Source organism: Vigna umbellata, chromosome 5 (assembly GCF_029865625.1).
Source record: "Vigna umbellata cultivar VRB3 chromosome 5, Vumbellata_1.0, whole genome shotgun sequence".
Classification (NCBI taxonomy): Eukaryota; Viridiplantae; Streptophyta; class Magnoliopsida; order Fabales; family Fabaceae; genus Vigna; species Vigna umbellata.
Genome location: NC_142169.1, coordinates 37,070,898 through 37,093,887, shown reverse-complemented (window position 1 = coordinate 37,093,887; position 22,990 = coordinate 37,070,898). Strand labels below are relative to the sequence as shown.

The window sequence follows — 22,990 nt, the reverse complement described above, 5'->3', positions numbered from 1 at the left end:
GAGTAATTAGAACTCTTTTCACAAACTCATTGCACATTTACATTTGAACTTTGCTTTCGCTAATGTTGTTATTTTTCTTCTCTTTTAATTTTGGTGTTTTTTTTGTAATAACCTTAGAATAATTTGTCATCTAGTTCAATCTAGTTTTACCTTAAGACTAAGTTTTGTTAAATGTTAGTGCAACCTAAAAACAATTCAACAAACATCTTTACAACTTTATAAGAACAAAAACTTAAGTTAATTTTATCTTGAATAAGCTGAGATAATTGTATTATATTAAATAATAAATTTAAATTCAAACAAAATCTAACAATTAACCATATAAAAGTAAGTTCAGATAAAAAAATAATGTACAAACTTATACTATGAGGACAAAAATCAAGGAAAAGAATAATTATTTTTAAAGATAACATTATTAACAAAACAATTATACTAATTATAGTAAGAGGATGGAAAGTGATTCAAACAACGAATTCCTTAATCATCATTTATTTATTTTAATACTTCCTTTTTGAGAGATAAATGAGAGAGTAACTTTTAAAAGAAAATGAATTTTTCTTAATAAAAAAACATTTATATCATTTTGTATACTTTTTTTTTTCTATTTTAGAAAAAGACTTCGAGTTTGGATTTTAAAAAATATATTTTTGAGAGGAATATTACTAAAATTAATCAATTAAATTTTAGTAAAAGTCTAATTACTTTATTTTAGTTTTATTAATTATTTTTTAGTATATTCAGTGATACTATTAATATATACTTAATTATAAAAAAAATTGTAAACGGATATTGAAAGCCTTAATTTAGGAATTTTAAAATGGAAATAATTAATTAAATTTTTAAAAGATCATGGTTGTATTTTTAAAAGTGAGAGTTTTATTAATAAAAAAGAAAGTTCAACTAATTAAATTAATAAATAATCGAAAAAAATATTAAAAATAAAATAAAAATGGGAAACACGTGCATTGTCTGCATATTCAACTCTGGAACGGACACGTGCATCAATAGCTGAAGCAATTTCTCTGTTCGTTCAAATCTCCAATCGAACTCTGATCCGCAAATCCATTGGCATATTCAATCCTTTCGCTTTCTTCAATCATTCAAATTCTCCAATCAACAAAGAACCATCGACACACAACCATGTCAACAGCTTCTGAACACACAGCACGCAATCGTTTAGCCACTCTCGCAGCACACTTATTTCCCTCCGACGCCGCCGCCACCGCCGCGATCCAACCCCTCCACCTTTCCGCGGCCTCCGGAGCCTCGCCGCCGGGGAACCTCAAGGGTACCCTCACCGTCGTCGATGAGAGGACCGGAAAAAAGTACCAAATCGAAGTTTCCTCAGAAGGCACCGTTAGAGCCTCTGACTTCAAGAAGGTACTGCTGATGCTGATTCATCCTCCTTTTCGTGAGGCTTTTTCAATTTTTATTGTTTCGTCTGCTTTGAATCGTTTTGGAGTTGGGGTTGGCTCCTCGTTTTGGATTTGTGGTGTTTATTTTATGTTGATGTGCTTCTTAGTAGAAAGTTGTGTTTTTACTTGTGATCTTGACCCTCGAAAGGGGTTTTAATTTGGCGAATTTGGTTGTGCTCAATTTTACTCCTTTGTGATTGTGTGTAAATGAAAATTTTCGGTCTTTTGAAAGTGTTAAGCTTGTCACATAGGTTCTAAAACTATGAAAATTTCAGATTAATCCTCAAAAATAAAAGTCGTTCTATCTAAGTCTCCAAATTTACTAATTACTATCATTTATGTCTGTGAGCTGAAGTTAATATTAACACTTTAAGTTACATACAATGCTTGTAACAGTTGGATAAACTTGATTGACGTATCAAAGTTAAAGTTTCTAAGTTTGTCTGTTTGTTTTTTTTTTCCTTAGTTTCAGAGACCAAAGTAACTACACCTAACAATTTCAAGGACGAACTACATGATTTTTGTGTCTCTTGAATTGATTAGAATGTGTGAATCACCAATTTGGTTTAGGGGTCGGTCGATTTGGTCATTGACATGAACATAGGCAAACTGATATATGAAATTATAAATTGTCATACAAGTTGGTCTTCTTATTTGCTGGGGTCATTTAACGTGAAAAAATCTTAGTTGACATGTCGAATACCTATATGTCATCCAACTAAGCACACACATACCTGCCTAGGGATAAATTGACCGAAATTGGATAAATCATTTTTGATGAAATTGAACACCCCTCTCTTGGTCTTCTCCATTTAATTTAAGTACAACTTTTCTGCTCCATTTCACAGCTCACACCATTATCAATTTCACCTCAGAAAAAAAATGTTTCTAGAACATTTCCAATTCTAGAGGGCGTATACATATGCATGGAGTTAAATAAAAAATTTCTGCACTTGGTTGAGGATGAGGATTATAGTGACTTTTAAACTATAAAGATAAAGAGAAACATGGAGTTGAAATCACATTTTTGTGACAACACGGGTAGTTTATTTCTATTGAAGTACAGAAATCAATAGAACAACTGAAAGAGATTTTATATCATCTAATAATAAAATATGATCCTAGAATGGCACAAATATGATCTTCATATTTATGATATAAAGATGTGATCCTATATCTGGAATTATAAAGATATGATTCTTATTTCTGTAATTATAACACTGACCTTGTCTGTGAAGAAGAAGCAGCAAAAAGTGAGCAAGCAATCACTTATACATTTTCTCTCCCTAATTCTTTCAGTTCCTGAACAATGCCAAGAACATAAAGCCCAAATACATAAGCTGTGGCCAATTTCAACCTGCACCCAGCTTTGGTGTTCCCTGTGACATTCTGGATTAGGGTTTACATTTTTCGAGTAAACTTTGCATATTTGATCAAAACTTTAGGCTTTGTTAATGTGGAAGTAGTTGCTTGCTCCTTTTTTTAATTCTTCTTGCTTGTATGTGGATTAATCCTAGCAATCAACTGCATCCACTGTGAAAGTCTTTTTTATTCCCTATATGTATGCTCTTAGAATTGGAAATTGTGAAGAAATGCTTTTCCTGAGCTCATGAATTGTGTGAAGACAAGGTGAAAAAAGTAATTTTTGAATAGAGAAGACAGAGAGATGAGGCCGGCCAAGAGTGAGTGGAACCTAATGCGAACTTTGAAAGAAAGATATTTTTCTACTTTAAATGAGGGAGCTGTAAGTTGGGTCTTTTTGTCAACATATTTGACCTTTTTGCTTTGAGAAACTATTGGCAAAGATATTTTTTTGTTTGTGAGCCTAGGGTTTGAGTGTTAGTGGCCCTGCCCTTGTGCTGGTCCTGAAGAGAGAAGGGGTCAATTTCATCAAAATAGTTTATCAAATTTTCAGTCAATTTGGTCCCTCTTACATGGCATGCACTTTTGGATGTCATGCAAACACCTACGGTACCAACTCAGCTTTTCTAACAATTTTACAAGACACCAACTAATGGATGGATTGAATTGATTGATAATTTACAATTTCAGAGGTTATTTTTGCTTTTTTGTTAATGTCAGGGACCAATTACCTGACTGCTTTAATTTCAAGGATCAAGTTGGGGATGCACTAATTTGGCATTAGGGTCTCTCTTTTGTAATTGAGAACATGCAAATCGACCAAACTTCAAATGTTTTCTTTTAATTATTTCTCTTCATTTCCTATTTTCAAAAGTTTGTATAGAAAACAGTAGAAACCAGAAAAGGAAAAAAATTGTTTTTTGATGATTCTTATGCAAGCTTTTGAAAATAGGAAATAAGAAGGAAACATTGTGAAATTTTTATGTTTACAAGTAAACCTAAAAATGAAAAAAAAGGTTTCACAATCCAAACAACTTTGAAGGTAAGTATTTTTTGTTTGTAGGTATTTTATTCAGATTTTATAGTGAAACACTGAAATTGTAGATATGGTGGTCTGTAATTAATTGTAATGATGTTTATGTCTGTTAATTCTTAGTATTAGATTATAGGGTTTTTAACTTTTTGATCTGTAGATATCAACTGGGAAAAATGACAAGGGACTCAAGCTTTATGATCCTGGCTACTTGAACACTGCTCCTGTCATCTCAAGGATTTCTTACATTGATGGTGATGCGGGAATCCTTAGATATAGAGGTTTTCCGATTGAGGAATTGGCAGAGAAAAGCACCTTTACGGAAGTGTCATATCTCATAAGTGAGTATTGTTTAGTAATTTCCTTGCACATGCATATTGTTTCTGGTAAGTTAGTGGGTTTTTCTTTTCACTGATGATTAGCTGAGATTCTAATTTTATATCACCAAAGATGCATAGATGTCGTGTCCTTATTAATAAATTCAGGCTTCATTTTATGCATTACTTATATGTTTTTAGTGTTTGTTAAATCTATCTTACTCTGTCATTGTAGTGTATGGAAATTTGCCTTCTGAAAGTCAGTTAGCAGCATGGGAGTTCAACATATCTCAGCATTCAGCTGTACCACAAGGAGTTTTGGTGAGCTTTTCTGCTATCAAATAACTTATTGCTTTAAGGACCCAAATTCTTATCTGGCAACCTTTTTTGGTTCAGTCAGTAACCACTTTTAGATTTGTTAGCAAATCACATCTTTTGTATTATTACTTAAAATTTAATATGGCAATTGTATTTTACTTTGTCAAAAAACTTTGGTAGCTCCTTTTATTTTTATCTATTGGTTAGCATTTAGAATGAAGTCATAACTTGCACTTTAGTATTGTGTGTCTCTATTGTCGTTACTCTCAACAATGTATGCTAGCAATGCCTTTAAGAAGAAAATTGAGAATCATACTAAGCATTTTGTTATCTCACTTAATTAAATAGTCAGATAAATGTTAGGGGTGGTTCCTGTATCAATATTATTGTTGTTCACTTTTTATGTTACGAATATTCCTCTTTTACCAGATTGGTTTGTGTTCTAATGTATAAGCCTGGGAATTTCTTGTGCAATCACTTTACATAGTTCTTTTGACATGATCATTCAAAAGAGAGTAATCAGGTTGTTAATTTCTTTTTAGAAGTACGAGTGTATTAAGCTAACAGAAATGGTATACATTTTTTTTGTAGGATATAATACAAGCAATGCCTCATGATGCACATCCGATGGGTATGCTTGTTAATGCCATGAGCGCTTTGTCTGTTTATCATCCTGATGCAAACCCTGCTCTCAAAGTAAGTAACACAAATTTTGGCCGAGTTCAAGTTACTGAACTTTTGATATGCTTAGCATTGATGCATAAATTATGGTAATATAATATGGATCTTTCAAACCTTCCTTTTGTATTCGAAGTATGTTATTTTCTTTTTTGTGTGAAACTTGTCCTGTTTTGTTAAAATTTCTGTACTTGGCAAATCTTTTAGCTTGTTTCATTTGACTTTTTGAGTGTTATAGACGACAATAAACTTTGCTTCTGTTGAGATTAATGGGATTTAGGCAGGTAAGGAGGAAGAGAGAGAATAGAGATTCTGAATAATATTCTCATGTATGTAAATGACATTATGCGTTGGAAGTGATACAAAAAATAAAGATCTATTTTTACTTATACAAGACTCCTAATCCTAATGAAATTGGAAAACAAATAGTAAAATGTAAGGAAATATGGAAGCTAATCCCTGAAATTATCTAAGACATTCAAAACTACTTTAAATATATTACGATGATATTATGATATTCTAACTGATTCTAAACATTTTTGGAGTCCCTGAAGATTTTAGATGTCTACAAAAATGGGTCACTGAAATTTTGGATTTAAATAAAACTCAGAACTATAGTAGTTTATAAATTAATGTTATTTTTCTTTAAGTTGCTCACACTGCTGGTCTGAGTTGGTAGTTATTGCCTAAGGTGATTGCATTATTTAAGTGCATAATGAGTCAAGTAATTCAAAGAACTGCGTCTTACTTTCCAAGTTTAAATCATAATTTACCTTGTGATAGGATATAATGTCTATGATAGGAGGAAACAAATTAAAAATTAGTTGTTAGTTGGGTTGTTAGGTTGAGTGAGACTTCCTTTATATAGTGGGGGAGTCTTTGCAGGCAGGGGATGTTTTAGAGAATTGTTGACAGGATCATTGGCATCCTTTATGAAGGGAACATTGTCCCTTGGAGGCATTCTTGCTGTTCTTGGTGTTTAGAATCAATAATACATGATCTTTTCAGTGAGTTTGGGTGTTTTGCAGTGGTGTTCTTGGATTCCTCTATCTAGTGACCTAACAAATTGGTCCAACCTGCTGGATCCCTTTGAGAGGAGAATGTGATGGAAGGAAGAGTCGATACTTTAGAGGGAAGAGTAAGCTCGTTGGAAAGAGTAGTGGAAGAACTGAAGGAAGAAACTAGGGAGGTTCACCAAGAACTCAAAGAGTTAACAAGAATCCCAGGAAGAAGAACCAGGAACCAAGATAGGGGTTTTGAGGGTAGTCAAGGGTCAGTGAATGGGGAAAGAAGGGGAAGGAAGGACGAGGCTGAGGAGGTGATGGAAGAAAGAGTAAATACTTTGGAGAATGGGGCCAGCAAACAAGGAAGAGCCATGACAGAAAAAAAAGACATTGTGCCAGAAATAAGAGAAATCGTCCAAGAAAAGAAAGACATGCTGCAGGAATGCATAAATCATGGAAGGGGCTCAAAAGGAATTGAGAAATCTATCATGAAAGGAAAGAAAGATGGAAAAACGGGATTGGATGCTGAGAAAGATAGTCTGCAAAATAGCAAGAAAGGCCAGAAATTCTCTAAAGAAGGCGAGTACTTGGCTAATGGTGAAGAGAAGAAGGAAGGTAGATCTGCACAGAGTAGTAAACCAAATGAGGAGGGAGCAGAATTGTTGAGGCTTGGGGTTAAAACAGTGGGGTTAGGGAGCAACCCAAATGGAGGCCCTGGTGTCCAGGGGTGCATCCACTGTAGCAGTTACAGATCCATATCCTGAATTTCCTGATGTTATAACACCTGTAGATCTTGCTTCTATCAATGGCCACAAAGGAATTTCTGGTTTTTGTGTAGAGTTGTTTTTAACTAGCCATCTTGAATTACTCACAATAGAGGAAAGTAAAGATGGTAGGAAAGAAACTTCAGTAATGGAAGCAGTGCAAACAGTTTCAGAGTGTACTGCAACACTTGTGCTTTATGGGGATGGCCTAGTAATTCTGGAAGATCTAGAAGTAGAAATGAAAAAAAAAGGGTTGTTGTGAAGATATGCTACAGAATTTTTGAGCCGTGCAAGAAGTAACTGGTTTTCCAGGTCTCTTGGTTTGAAACAGTTCTTATCATTAATGGAACAGAAGGAGTCATATCGACCACCACCCAAGCCTTCAGACGTGAATTAGTGGCTAGTAGCTAGTGGGTTCCCTTCTTATGATTACACGTTGATGAAGATGAGCCATCGGATCAAGCTTCAATGTTCCAACCTTGAGGACAAGGTTGTTCTACAACGGTGTGTAATGATAGGATATAATGTGTATGATAGGAGGAAACAAATTAAAAATTAGTTGTTAGTTGTGTTGTTAGGTTGATTGAGACTTCCTTTATATAGTGGGGGTCTTTGTAGACAGGAAATGTTTTTGGATGTTTTAGAGAATTGTTGACAGGATCATCGGCATCCTTTGTGAAGGGAACATTGTCCCTTAGAGGCATTCTTGCTGTTCTTGGTGCCTAGAATCAATAATACAGGATCTTTTCAGTGAGTTTGGGTGCTTTGCAGAGGTGTTCTTGGATTCCTTCATCTAGTAACCTAACACCTTGTTTGTGATGTACTTGTGAAAAGATAAAATAGGTGATTCTCTTCCGATCAATTTCTACAGTATTTACTAGAATCTGTAAATAGCACTTAATTGGTCCATTGAAAACAATTATCCAAATGTTCAATCAATTATTGCTATAACTTGCTCAGTAGTTTGTTAAAATATAATGTCTTTATTATTATTAATATTTATGTAATGGTTTTTACTTTTAGGGCTTTGTTAGAGGCTTCTCGTCCTTTTACTTTTCAGAACTACTGTCTCCTATAAATACAGTAGTAAGTTGTATCAGATTTTCTAACTGAAAAATAAGACATTTTAACTTCTCTCAATTCTTGAAGTTGGTATCAAGAGCCAGACCTATGTGTCTTCCTCGTCTATCGTCGGTGCTGTTGTCTCTCTAACGTTTCCGCTGTTCGCCGTTGCTACCGCTGTCCGCCGTCGTTGTCGCCGTCAGACGTCTTGAGAAGCGCAACCCAACCTTGGTGGTCCCCTCCTCAAGAGCCTCTTCACGTGCCGCCACGCTCTGCTTCTTACCGGCTAGTCTCGTGTGCATGTTCCGCACGCGCTGCCTTCCCGGTGTCGGAGTTACACCGCGTCACTGTCGATCGTCTCGCTGGGGCTTCTTGAGTGTGTTTTGGTTCTTGTTTCTCCGTTTCGTTGGCTTGGGCTCTTACCTAGGGTTTCCTTCCTCACGTTATTTGAAACCCTAAGTCCTGTTTCTTCTCACAGTTTTAAAATGGCCTATTCTACTAGAAGTAATTCCTCTTTATCTGCTACCACTATCATTACATCTACAAAACTCATTTGGAAAAATTATTTATCATGGTCCTCTGCCGTGGAATTGTGGTTTCTTGGTCAAGGACACCATAATCACCTTTTAACAAGATATTTCTATGGTCCCAGATGAAGAAAAATCTCAGTGGTAGAAATTAGACTTTCAGTTATGTGTTGTTTTGTGGCAATCGGTTGAGCAAGAAGTTCTCGATATCTTGAGACCCTATAAGACAGGCTCCTCTTTTTGGAAAAGGGCACAAGATATTTTTGCTAATGATGTACAATGTCTTTTCGATGCAACCCAAAGACTAGCTTCTCTCAAACAAGTCAACCATGGTATGGTTTCCCATATAGCAAAAGCTCGGGCTGTGGTAGAAGAGTTAAAGAACTTCTTTGTAGCTGATTCATTAGAAAATATCAACAAAAAGCATGACAAGTTTTACATGGTCCTAATTTTGAGAAGTTTACACTCTAATTTTGATCATGTATGTGATCAAGTTTTAGCTGGTGATCAAATCCCGTCGATGGATGACTTAGTTACTTGACTCCTTTGGGTACCTACATTGGTAAAAGACGAGAATTTTAATGATGCTATTGAAACATCAGCAATGGTGGCACCATGAGGATGAGGAAGAGGAGGAGGTAGGAGTAACCGAGGAGGACGTGGTGGTCGAAATGGACGGCCTCAATGTTCATATTGTAAGAGAATGGGTCATACCCAAGATAAATGTTATTCCTTGCATGGCTTTCCAAACAAAGTCGCTCATGTGTCCAAATCTGATAAATCAGAATCTAGAATTTTTGATGAAGTGTACCAAGAGTTTTTGAGGTACAAGTTTGAAAAATCTTCTAATCTTGGCCAACCTTCTTCAATGTCAAATGTGTCAACTGCCTGCATCTCTCAATCTGTGGAAGGTCATAGTCCATGGATTCTTGACTCAGGTGCCTCAGATCATATCTCTGGTAACATCCCTTCATTTTCTTCCATGTCCTCTCTGAAAATTCCTCATTTCATTACTGTATCAAATGGATCCAAAGTTGCATCCCAAGGAATTGGCAAAGTTTCCTTATCTCCTTCACTAAAATTGAATTCTGTTTTGTATATTCCTCATTGTGCTTACAATTTAATCTCTTTGAGTCAATTGACTCCTTCCTTAAATTGTACTGTAACCTTTTCTGCTAATTCCTTTGTTATACAGGAACATGGTACCGGTCATCTGATTGGAGAAGGACATGAGTCACGAGGGCTTTATTTCTTAAAACCTAACTCCTCAGTTTCCTGTTTCGCAACTTCGTCCCCAAAACTTTTGCATTATCGGTTGGGCCATCCAAACTTATCCAAGTTGAAGATGATGGTTCCAAGTCTCAAATACATTCAAGTCTTAGATTGTGAGTCTTGTTAGTTAATAAATCATGTTAGATATTCCTATCCTGAAAAGTCTGAGACGTGATGTAATTTTGCCTTTTCAATTATTCACTCTGATATTTGGAGACCAAGTCGTGTTACTTCTTTTGGTTTTAATTATCTTGTAACCTTCATTGATGAATTCTCTCGATATGAACTTTTGGCAATATTTGTGTCCTTTTTTAATGAAACTAAGAACCAATTTGGGAAGACAATTAAAATCCTGAAAAGTGATAATGATAAGGAATATTTTTCTGTAGCATTTTCTTCATTCTTATCTTCCTAAGGAATTTTACACTAGTCAAAATGTCCTCACACACCACAACAAAATGGCATTGCAGAGAGAAAGAATAGACATCTCATTAAAACTGCACGCTCCCTGATGTTGAATACTAATGTTCTTGTTCATCATTGGGGTGATGCAGTCCTCACTGCCTGTTTTCTGATCAATAGGATGCCTTCTTCCTCTCTTGAGAATAAAATCCCTCACTCTGTCATTTTTCCAAATGACCCTCTATACCATGTCTCTTCTCGTATATTTGGGTGTACTTTTTTTTGTTGATAATGTTTCTCCAGGTCTTGATAAACTCTTTGCAAAACCTATTAAGTGTCTTTTTGGGATACTCTCGCCTTCAGAAAGGGTATAAATGTTATGTCTGTTGATGTTACATTCTTTGAGAATACATCTTTTTTCTTGTCCTCCATGGAGGATTGTTCATCTGTTCAATAAATGTTTCCTCTACCATCATGTGATCCCTTGGTTACTCCTGCTTTTTTACCCAAACTCAAAATGCAAATGACATTGTTCCTCCACCACTTCTCACATATCAGCGTCGGACACATTCACAAACTCAGTAACAAGATCCTTTGACAACAACTTCTCTTTAATAAAATGACAATCAATCTCTATGTGTTTTGTTCTTTCATGAAACACTGGATTGGAGGCAATGTGAAGGGCGGCTTGATTGTGACAGTACAACTTAATTTGTTCATTTTCACAAAATTTCAACACTTGAAGGAGTTGTCTAATCCACACAAGCTCACATGTAGTTAGAGCCATAGATCGATACTCAGCTTCAACACTAGATCAAGCAAAAAAGCTTTGTTTCTTACTTTTCCAAGATACAAGGTTCCCTCCAAGTAAAACACAGTATCCTATGGTAGATCTTTTGTAAATTGGACAACCAGCCCAATCTGCATCACAATATCCTTCAACTCGAGTGCTTCCCTTGTCCTCACACAACAATCCCTATCCTGGGTTCCCTTTTACATATCTGAGAATGCGAATCACTACATTCCAATGATCAACATGTGGATTTTGCATAAATTGACTCACAACTCCCACCAGATAAGAAAGATCAGGTCTTGTTATGGTAAGATATATGAGTTTTCCAACGAGCCTTCTATATCTCTCTAGTTCTGAGAAAAGTTCACCTTGGTCTCTCATTAACTTTTGATTTGAGTCCATAGGACTATCAATGGGCTTGCAATTTCTCAGTCCCGTTTCCTCCAAAATATCAAGAGCATATTTTCTTTGTGAAATGATGACACCTTTCTTTGATTGTGCCACTTCAATACCAAGGAAATATTTTAGCCAACCCAGATCTTTGGTCTGAAAGTGGTTAAACAAATGATTCTTTAATTGAGCGATTCTAGTGATGTCATTTCCTGTAATGACAATATCATCAATATAAACCATAAGATAAACACATTTATCAGGAGAAGAGTGACCATAAAATACTGAATGATCCGCCTCACATCATTTCAATCCAAAATTCTGCACAACCTGAGTAAATTTACCAAACCAAGCTCGAGGTGATTGCTTCAAGCCATAAAGGGAGCGATTTAATTTACAAACTAACCCAGACTCCCCCTGAGCAACAAACCTAGGAGGTTGCTCCATGTATATCTCTTCTTCTATATCACCATGAAGAAAGACATTTTTAATGTCCAACTGGTAAAGGGGCCAGTGACGAATGACAACCATAGCAAGCAAAATACGACCAATATTGGTTTTAGCCACAGGAGAAAAGGTATCACAATAGTCGAGGCCATAGACTTGAGTATATCCCTTAGCTACTAGACGAGTTTTGAGGCGATCGATTGCACCCTTAATAGCATAGACTCATTTACAACCAGCAGGCTTCTTACCAAGAGGAAGAGGGACAAGGTCCCAAGTGCCATTGTGTTCAAGTGCCTGTTATATTGAAAAAATTGACACACCAGGTAGGGATGTCTGTGGGTTGGGTTGGGTTTATGCATTTTCTTTATTAAACACAACCCAATCCACTCTAGAGCCGGTTGGATTGAGTTAAGTCAATTGGGTCAAAATTTTGAAAAACTTAATTTTTTTGTTAAAAATTGTAATTTTCAAGTATCAACCTAGTTAAAAATATGACAAGATTTACATAAATTAATTCAAGGCTTCAAGTAAGTCAATAAGTCAAGTCATAACAAGTTTGTCCAAACTAATTCAAAACATGAAAAATAAAAACATAAAACAATTTGTCTATAACATAAGTACAGATGTGAGTTTTGGGTTGGATCTCAAGTCACTTATATTAAACCCATCACTCAACCTGTATAAGAGTGGGTTAGTTTGAGTTAGGTCTGAGTTTGACCCAATTATAAATGAAACCTAACCCAATCTAATTGGGTTGGATTGGGGCGAGTTGGATCATAGGGTAACCCGACCCAATGAATACCCCAACACCAGGGCTTATGTTTTTGTTGATTATACCTTGAAGTGCATCAGTATATCAGACAGTTAGCTTATTCCCTATTTAGTTATGACAGTTGTTAGTTTGTTATAGCAGCTGTCAGTAACTATCAGTTAGTTAGTTTATCCTATTACTTAGTTATGTCAGCTGTTAGTTTGGTATAACAGCTGTCAGTAGCTATCTGTTAGTGACTCTTATAAATACTGTGGTAAAATCACAATGTAACCATAATTGGTAAAATAGAAGAGATTCGATGTATCTCTCTGTTTCTTTAGTTTTTTTATGCCTGCACACCTATCGAGGTGATGCTGTTTCATTATTTTTGACAGTGATTCTCATGGGGTATAATGTTTTCCTATGCCTTACTTCAATATACATGTGTGCAGATTTGTACTCTGTTATTTATTAAGTTCATAATGTTACTGCCTTGTATTTGATTAAGCTTCGATTATTTCTTTTAACAGTTTTTTATATTTTAATATAGGGTCTTGATATCTACAACTCAAAGCAAGTGAGAGACAAGCAAATAGCACGGATTATTGGAAAGGTTTACTTGTTGAGTTGTCTTTATTCTTCTTAATTATCTGTCCATGGTATATTTAATTAGTGATTCAATTATTCTAAATGCTTTCCATGCTTATTGGTTATTTTCTGAATTTTTGTGAAAAATTAATTCAATTCAATGCTTATTTGCAAGGGCTGTCGTACTGCTTTGTTGCATCATCCTTTTTTCTACTTTGACTGCAGATAACGACAATTGCTGCTGCTATTAATCTTAGATTGACAGGAAGACCGCCTGTGCTTCCATCCAACGAACGTTCTTACACAGAGAATTTCCTATACATGCTAGATTCTTTGTATGTCGTACTGTGTAAAGTCTGATTGATATTTGTATCAACCTGAAGTTGTTTCTTGTGTTAGTTATTTCTTCGTCTGATCTTCATGGATTTTCTTTTTCTTTTCTTCATATATGTAAAAAATCAAAATCTTATGAATCAAAAGTAACAAGATTTACTCACCAAAAGGTACTATTTAGTATGATTTAATCAACGATGGTAGAGTTGTATTCACATTAGCTGAATTTTGTTATCGTGAGACTATATGAGCATAAATCAAATAATGTCTCCGTTATTCATGTTTTCAGTGGCAATCGATCATATAAACCTAATCCCCGGCTAACTCGAGCGCTAGATATTATCTTCATCCTGCATGCAGAACATGAAATGAATTGTTCTACATCTGCTGTGCGGCACCTCTCATCAAGGTAGAATGTTAGTACTTAAGCATGAGAGTTCTGCAAATCAAATTTACTGAGTCTGCCTCAACTGTGTCTAAATAGTCACAAGTGACACAATTTAGCCCAAGTAGTAATTTTCCAAGTAAAAGGAAGTAACCTATCTCATCATATTGCCTTATTTTCACCTTGCAGTGGTGTTGATGTATATACTGCTGTTGCTGGGGCCATTGGGGCTCTATATGGACCTCTTCATGGTGGAGCCAATGAGGTAATGTAAACATGGAAAGCAAATAGAGTAGAATTCTATCTAACCTTTGTATAGTGTAGAAACTATAGGTTTCGTGGCTTAAGATGTTCTTGTGATTATTTTACCATTGCTTACTTTAAATACGGAAAGAAAGTAATTTAGAAATCTAACCTTTGATTATACTCATTTGACTATGCTAATGTAACTTTTTGTTACGCAGGCTGTCCTCAAAATGTTGAGTGAAATTGGAACGGTTGAGAACATTCCAGCGTTCATTGAGGGTGTTAAAGCCAGGTAGTTATTACTTTTTTCTTTCTTGTATCTTTTCGTTTCCCTTATCTGTGAAGAATAGTGAGGGTTAATGACTTGCTCTTTTGTGACTCCTATTTTTTGGGTATCTTCAGCGCAAGTAGGAGAATGATAGTTTTATTTGATATTATTGTCTGATCTGTTTCTTTCTTCAGGAAACGAAAGCTCAGTGGTTTTGGACATCGTGTGTACAAAAATTATGATCCAAGAGCCAAGGTCTTAAGAAAACTGACAGAGGAAGTGTTTTCCATTGTTGGCCGGGATCCTCTTATAGAGGTGTTTATCCATTTTCTGTTATCTATTTGTGCTGTAGTGTATCTGTTGTATGTTCCTTAAACTGGATATGCTGTTCATAAGGCCTATGAATTGACTGTGAATACAATATCTAAATATTATATTTTAAAAGTCTTTTTTCTGTATTATTTTGAGACATTTTTAAAAACAAATGTTGCAAACTATTTTGTATATGTATGTGTACAAGTATTTGAATTTAATTCTATGATAATTCAGTCAAATCCTTTGAGCTTTTTACCGGAAAAGTTCTAATGCTTAATGAATGTCAATTCATTTCAATAAATTTAGTTTGAATTTGTAAGTTTCATCTGAAATGATTTGATTGTGCAGATTGCAGTGGCCTTGGAGAAGATTGCACTGTCTGATGAGTATTTCATCAAGAGGAAGTTATATCCAAACGTTGACTTCTACTCTGGATTAATTTATAGGTAACCTATTATTACATTAAGTTTTTGTAACCACAGAGGGTAATATATGTTACTCCTCCCAGATTATTTGACTCGGATTGAACTGATGTTTTTGTACCATCAGGGCCATGGGGTTTCAACCTGAGTTTTTCACTATTTTATTTGCCATCCCTCGAATGGCTGGATACTTGGCACATTGGCGAGAGTCCTTAGATGACCCTGATACAAAGATTATGAGACCTCAGCAGGTTATTTCCTTTCTCTAAATAATTTTTCTGGTTATATTAAGGTCTTGCTTATTGGCATAATCATTTTTGTTAGTGCTGATATGGTTGTATGAATGTTTTGTTATGTACCATTCAGTATCCTTGAAAATGGTTACCTTGTTGTATCACATAGAGGCTGAACTATATCTTTCTTTTGGAATGGAAAAATATTTGTAAATACATCAGATGGATATAGTAAACCATCACATTGGCATAATTGTATTAGACTTGATGTGGTGGTGGAAATGACTCAAGTTACTTTTGGTTTAATCGTAGTTAGTTTTCTGAAACATTTTCTCATAGCAGACATTCCATTAGGCAGTTAAACAAATATAACAGCAGTTTGGTGTGGATTTTTTGGTAGTTGCAATTTGTCACCATTTTACAGGTTTTGGTTTTTTGAGCTACCATTAGTGACTGATTTTTTATTTTATTTTTTTGGACGTTAACCGGACCAAAATTGACGTTAGTGACTGATTTTGAAGTATCTGTTATGTTCCAGGTTTATGTTGGGGAATGGTTAAGGCATTATACACCCATCAATCAAAGGACTGTATCAGGTAAGACTGATAAACTTGGTCAGTTGGCTGTATCAAATGCCTCAAAAAGGCGACTTGCTGGATCTGGGGCATAACTTGGATTTACTAGTGAAACTGCTAAGTGATCAATAAAAGCCACCTCCAGAGAAACTATATTTTTTTCTGGTACATAAAAGTATAATGGTTTGTTTATGTATAAATTATGGGACCATAAATAAAATCATTAAATAAAAAATAGACTATGGTGTTAGTTTCTTTTTTCTTTTTAATTCTCTAACTGGAAAAAAACTCCCTTGTATTTGCAATGCCATATATAATTTTGAAATCTCAGTCTCAATGTATTGAATTTGGAACAGATGGAGGGGTAGTTTAACTGCTAAGAGAGGGATAGAGAGACTGAGGTTAAACAGTAATAACAGATTTATAGGCCAATACTTTGTTTATAAACATAATCTATAATAGAATATTAATAAAGTAAAACTAAGGAGAAGACTTATTTTCTTTGTATGACCTTTTTAATTTTGATTACTTAAATATACTTTTGTATGATGAAAAAATATCTTAATTTTTTTTGTCAACTGTGGATGACTACAAAATATAGACTGGATCATTATTAGTTATTGGAAATTTAGTTTTATAATAACAGTGCATAAACTAAAAATTGAAAATAATTTCAATGAATGAGGAAAATCTAACTGAATTTTTGTTGTTTTATGTTTTTTTCATAAATGATACAAACTTGAAAGTGAATTCAGTTTCGTCCAGTCTCCAGAAAACTTCAACTAGTGGTAAAATTGAATTTTTAATTTATTTTCATGATTAATTATTTTATCCTATAAATTAAATTATTGATCACAATGACAGAGAATATAGCTTAACACGTCAATATGTATATTTAAAATTCAACTGACGGGAAAGTTTAATTCTACTTTATAATAATATATACAAAAGGAATTTTTAACGTACATATTTCTATTTCATTTTAAAGTTAGAAAATTAAAATAAATTATCTAGGAAAGAAGTATGTACATTTCAATAATCCAATATTATATAACAAATCAACAATTTTGCTGTAAATCATCAACTATTTTTATATTATTTTTTATTAATTTTATTTTCTTAAAAAGTACTAATATACCAAGAGTTTGTTTAACTATAAATTCCATTTAATTTAATTTAATTTTATTATGTAATTTACGTAATAGCTAAACTGTCAAAACGGTTAGTTCGATTTATTACGTTCAATTTACCTTAACACATGGGTCAATGTAACTTGAAGTTGAGTCCTAAAATTGTTTGAGATTTTGCTTCGTGCACTTCATAATATTTAAAATAATCATTCTATGCTTCATTTATTTCAGCTGACATAATACTGTTTTTTAATAACTATCTTGGAAATTTTTCGAGGAAATTTTTTAGAATATATATATATATATATATATATATATATATATATATATATATATATATATATATATATATATTATTTCAAAACAATCGAAACAAAACATATAACAATCCAATTTAGTAATATAAATTTACTAAAATGAAACATGTCAAAACCGCATCCAAAAACCCTCTGAACGGACGCCAGGTGTCAAACGGAGGTGATCCGGAAATCAGATAGTGGAATGCAGGTGTCAGCAGATGAGCGGACGTCCGTTTTAAGCAAAACTGAGTTTTTGGAAAGTTTACGTTACACTCTCTGCATGCATCTTCTTCTCCAAAACTCTGATATTTCTCATTTCTCCTCCTTCTCACTAAAAGCTCTCCCTTCTCTCTACGAAATCTTACCTTTTCCCTTCTCCGATCACCGTTCAGGCACCGTAGAAGCACTTCCGGCGTCAAGAGCTTCAGATTGAACCGAACGGTTTCGAGTTTTGAACTGGTAAGTTCTTCTTGTCCTTAGTCGTTCGTTCTCTGGTACATGCAAACCAAGTTCTGGTTGCATGATGTCGTCTTGTTTGAGCCATTGTTGGTTTTCTGTTGTTTGGTTTAGTTTGAAGAATTTTTGAACGTGAGGGTAGAAGAAATTGTAGTTAGGCGAGCCTTAATTCTGCCTTTAGGACGTTCGTTCACGCTCAGAGGTAAGGGAAGCTTATTTAATTTAATTTGGTATGTGTACTGTAATGCATGAACGTTCGTGCTGGATGATTGGAAATGATATGTGATTGTGCTATTTTCTGATATATGAAATATATGAAATTTCTATGATATGGATTGTATGAAGTATGAAAAATTTATTATGATATGAATTGTATAAAGTTATGAAACTATGTGTTAAGAAATGAGTTGAATATGAATGAATTCTGGATATGAAATTTCCCTATGATGGTGTACGTTCGTCACTGAACGGTCCTTGATCGTTCGGTAATACTAGTAACCTTGGTTAAAATTGGATTCTTTCATTTGGAAAGAATCCTAGTTGAGAACGAGCGTCTTCGTGTGGTAATACTATGCTTGAGCGTTCGGCTAAGCGTAGTTGTATCTGAGTATTCTGTGATAAACTTAAATTTGTAAATATATATAATTGTATATTTTAGTTATTCTTAAACACTATTCCAATAGTATCTTATTATATTTATTAAGCTTTCTATTTATAAGTTTAGTAGTGCTCGGTCTCACACCAAGCGCTCGTAATGAGTAGTGCTCGGTCTTATACCAAGCGCTCGTACTCGTTTCTTGTATGATCTATCTTGATGAAAATAGCGTTCGTCCAACTTTAATAGAGTTTTCTCTCTACCGTGTTCGGTCATTGACTGACATTCAGTTTCTAAATGTGAATCTTTCTAAGTATTTTCCTCTGAAGGTCTTAAAGTGTATACATCCATTTGGTTCCAGCTTAGAACCTTAGTATTTGGCATGATTCTTTCGGTGTTCGGTTAGAACTCTCAAGAGTCAGTTCATTTAATTGGCTCACTTTGTAAGTAACGTTCGTTCTAGTCATTCTTGCGATATATAGTTGTACTCGGTTTCTTTCGTAACCCGACAGTAACCCTCTCGGTCTTATTCTATTTTGGAACTGGAGACCTCTCTGTCTCGTTCCAAGTGTTCGTCCTCATTCTGAGTGAGGATTTAATGTTCGGTATCTGGTGTCTTTATAAATCTTTGAACAAAGAGGAAATTGAAATGATTGATAATGAAAGATGAAATTGAGATGATGAATAATGAAAGATGAAACTAAGATGATTGATAATGAAAGATGAGGAGAATATGGTATGAATGAAATGTGTTGGATTATGAACGAGCGTTCCGGGGAGGAACGACTCATGAGTGAATATTGGAATTTGTAAAGTATGAATGTGGTTATGCTAAGCTGGCGGTTCATCCTGATGTTCCGTGAGTACTCGTGTACTTTGGACAAATAGAACTAACCTCGGGTGGCGGGTGGCAACTGATGAGGATATTCCAATTACTACATCACCCGGGTGCACGAACGTCGTAGCTACACAGATTTCATACAGTCTGGACAGTCAGTCTAGTATTATGATTTATATGACGAAATATATCTTGTGTGTATGATTTAGTGAAAATGTATGTTTATACATGAATTAAATTACATAAGCTTACCCTGTGTTCCTGTCTTGTCGTGTTTTGTACGTTCGTCTTGTCATTGCAATGATCATCTGTGTGGATGTGAGCAGAAGGAGATGAACAATTCGAAGATGCACTAGAAGAAGATAACCTAGTCGAGGTAGAAGTGAAGACCGATGAGTAGGACGTTCGGTCAGTAGTCTAGTTATTGTAAGGTGATCGTTCTATCACCTTCCCTTTTTGTTATGTATGACCGTTCGGTATTTTATTTTGTAAACCGTTCGGTTAGGTTTGCTTATCCTATATAGTTTATGGTAATTCTTTTTGTAAGGTCGTTCGGCCGTAAGTGTACGTTTGATTTTTAGTGTAAAGACTGATCTTAATTATTAATTAATGTGATTATTCTATTATATAGTTTTGGACTGTATTTTTGGGATGTTACAAAACATTATATTGAACAAAACTTTAATTTTATGAAGAACTAAATTCTTCACCTGAAATACTCCTATACTGCTGCTATACCGACAACCTTCCGATGAGTCAACTGAAAAAGTTGTATTCTTAAGCTCACACCAATCAGGTGATCATCGCAAAAGAGAAATAAACACACAAAGACAAGCCACAGAAAAGCAAGGGTAAGCTAGAGTAATTTAACTGATCATACTACTCATACTGATTAAACCAATTCATAAGCATGTAACAACAGAGCATTTCAAGCATGCAAGAACTAACCACACAATACAAGTAATGACCAAATACATCATACAATTAGTGATCGACCACATGACTTGACCATCCGGATTGTATGAAATGTCAAGTTCTAGGGGTTTGTGCACCGGTGTGGTGAAGTAACCGAAAACCCATCAGCTGCCACACCATGTTAGTCCGTTATAAATCACCTACGATACCCTATAGGCTAGGACCTCCTGCTATTCTCACCACATGACTCGTCACTCTCTACTTGAGCATGAATGATCATTAGAAAGTCAGGATAAAACCTATTAGGACACTTCGACCATTCATACGGTCAATCACAACAAAAGGCACCACCATGTAACCTCTCCGTGAGGATCATGGAATTACGTCCATCAACCATACTTTCATTCTGACACCATTATGATAATGCATACATCACTCATCAAAGTAATTGGAACAATTAATTAAAATAGCACACTGGAATAAATATAAATATGGGCCGAACAGAAATCACCAAACATATATGAACAATACCGAACACCCTGTGAATGTTGGAGATCAGTCGTTCTCTCATTACCTAAAGAACAGGACCGAACGATCAATAATAGATACAGTTGAAGAAAAGGCCGAGCACCATTACTGACCGAAAACTAGAGGATTCCAAGTACCATAACATGACCGAATACTACCACCATACCAAGTATTAAGTTTAGACCGAACGCTTATGGCTTAGGCTAAACACCTCAGGTTTGTGTAGAAAACATCTACAAAATCTGGATAGCAATCTCCTTTTTTCTGGACAAAATCAGTAAGCCCTTGATATGCAATCCATTCTTGAAAAAGGAACCCTTCTTTCTTGAACAATTGCAGGTCCAGATACTTGTGAGGAACTACATATTTTATAACTCTCCAGAATAAAAACTTTCCTTGGATCTCTTCATCACTTATCCATCGAGATGGGTTTGCGTTTCTTGTAACCCGGGCAACCTTCTCTTTTCTTCTAGATGATGATGATGAAGAAGCCATGTTTGGATAGAATTCTTGGAACGTCTTTCACAATCTAGTAGTTTTTAACTTTTCAACTTCGAAGCTTAAAATATACAATGGTTACGTCGAATTTTACTAGGCTTTGACGTACTAATTGTCAGCCAAAAGACAAAGAGTTTGACAAAAGACAAAGGATACGTCGTATTCTGTGGATATACGATGTTTTCTTCTTCTTCCTCGCGCCTCTTTTTTCCTTTTTAAAACCTCTCATAACCTCCCAGTACCATTATATTTTAATATAAGATTTACATTTTAAGATAACCTCCCATTAGAAATGCAACGTTACGGATATTTGAGGTTTTCTTCTTCAGCCTCCCGCCCTTTTCTATGCTTTTTTCCTTTATAAACCTCCCATAACCCACCATTACCTTTATATTTTAAGATAAGATTTACAATTTTTTTTATTTTTATATTATATAAATTTGTTTACATTTAGCTTGTAATATTTACATATTATAAGAACGATTTCTCGGTGAAATTTAAAGAGAATAAAATTTTGTTTCTTTAAAGTATTAATTTTATTTCATATGGAAAATAATAATAATATTATTTTATAAGAATTGTGTTTTAGTTATAGATCAAAATAATTAAAATCATAATAAATATTTTTATATTATTAAAAGTAATTTGAAATGAATGTTTTAGGCTAAAGAAATGTATGATTATACTAAAAGACTTTGATTGATTTTTAAATTATAATACTTTAAGTTTGAGAAAAAATTAAGTTAAATGATAAACTAAAGGTTAAGATAGAATATCGTGGCAAAAATTGAGATAGCTCAGTTAGAAAAAAAATATTTAGACAAGTTAACAATAGAGATGCATCACACCAAGTCAAAGATCGAGAAGAGACAACGTGTATGGAGAATAGTCAGACAGATCTAGACCAAAAATTAAGACATAATGGGTTGGGTTGAAGATTAAGACAGGTTAAGTTTGACGATGGACACTGGTTGGGATAGGCTGACCCAAGCCAAAGGTAGGATAAAGGACTATCTCCTGAATAATAATTAGTATAGGAAATAAAATAAATTGTATTTTTCTTATCAAAGATTAACATCTTTGTGGCAAATATTTCTTTTAGGGTTTTTTAGGTGCCTTAAACATTTATACCTATACATAGGGACACCAAATACATATGTAGACATTTTGGAAGTCATAAATATGCATTTGCAACTTTGAGGAAGGATTCTTTTGGTTCTTGGTTTAGAACTCTGATTCTTATCAAAGATTAACATCTTTGTGGCAAATATTTCTTTTAGGGTTTCTTAGGTTGCCTTAAACATTTATACCTATACTTATATATAGGGACATCAAATACATATGTAGACATTTTGGAAGTCATAAATATGCATTTGCAACGTTGAGAGAGGATTCTTTTGGTTCTTGGTTTACAACTCTGATTCTTATCAAAGATTAACATCTTTATGGCAAATATTTCTTTTAGGGTTTCTTAGGTGCCTTAAACATTTATACCTATACTTATATATAGGGACACCAAATACATATGTCACTAGTAAAAAAGGTGGTTTCTAACGCGCCATATACGCTTCGGTTATGCAAAAACTGAAGCGTACAAACTTATATACCTCGGTTACTCGATGACCCGAAGCAGAATGGAGCTACTGCCTCGGTTAGTAGAAGAACCGAGACCTATACCTCTGCACAAATCAGGCAAATCAGACTGACAGCGTTTTAAAAAAGCACTACTGCCTCGGTTGACTACGAAACCGATGCCTATACACTCTGCAAAGTTAGGTTTTTCGCCTGAAGCACTGACAACTACTGTACGCGAGGCCTAAGGCATCGGTTC

The 22,990-nt window shown here is 34.6% G+C and overlaps 1 protein-coding gene across 1 annotated transcript; it reads left to right on the top strand.

Moving 5' to 3' along the window:
• The first annotated feature begins 985 nt into the window (after nt 1-985).
• LOC148198270 (citrate synthase, glyoxysomal-like) lies at nt 986-16,255 on the top strand. Its single transcript, XM_088116123.1, has 13 exons — nt 986-1,380; nt 3,971-4,151; nt 4,363-4,448; nt 5,037-5,141; nt 13,086-13,148; nt 13,349-13,458; nt 13,746-13,865; nt 14,031-14,106; nt 14,306-14,379; nt 14,550-14,670; nt 15,019-15,116; nt 15,220-15,343; nt 15,864-16,255. The coding sequence occupies exons 1-13, from the start codon at nt 1,141-1,143 to the stop codon at nt 15,993-15,995; spliced, it is 1,530 nt and encodes a 509-aa protein (XP_087972249.1). The 5' UTR covers nt 986-1,140; the 3' UTR covers nt 15,996-16,255.
• The last annotated feature ends 6,735 nt before the right edge of the window (nt 16,256-22,990 follow it).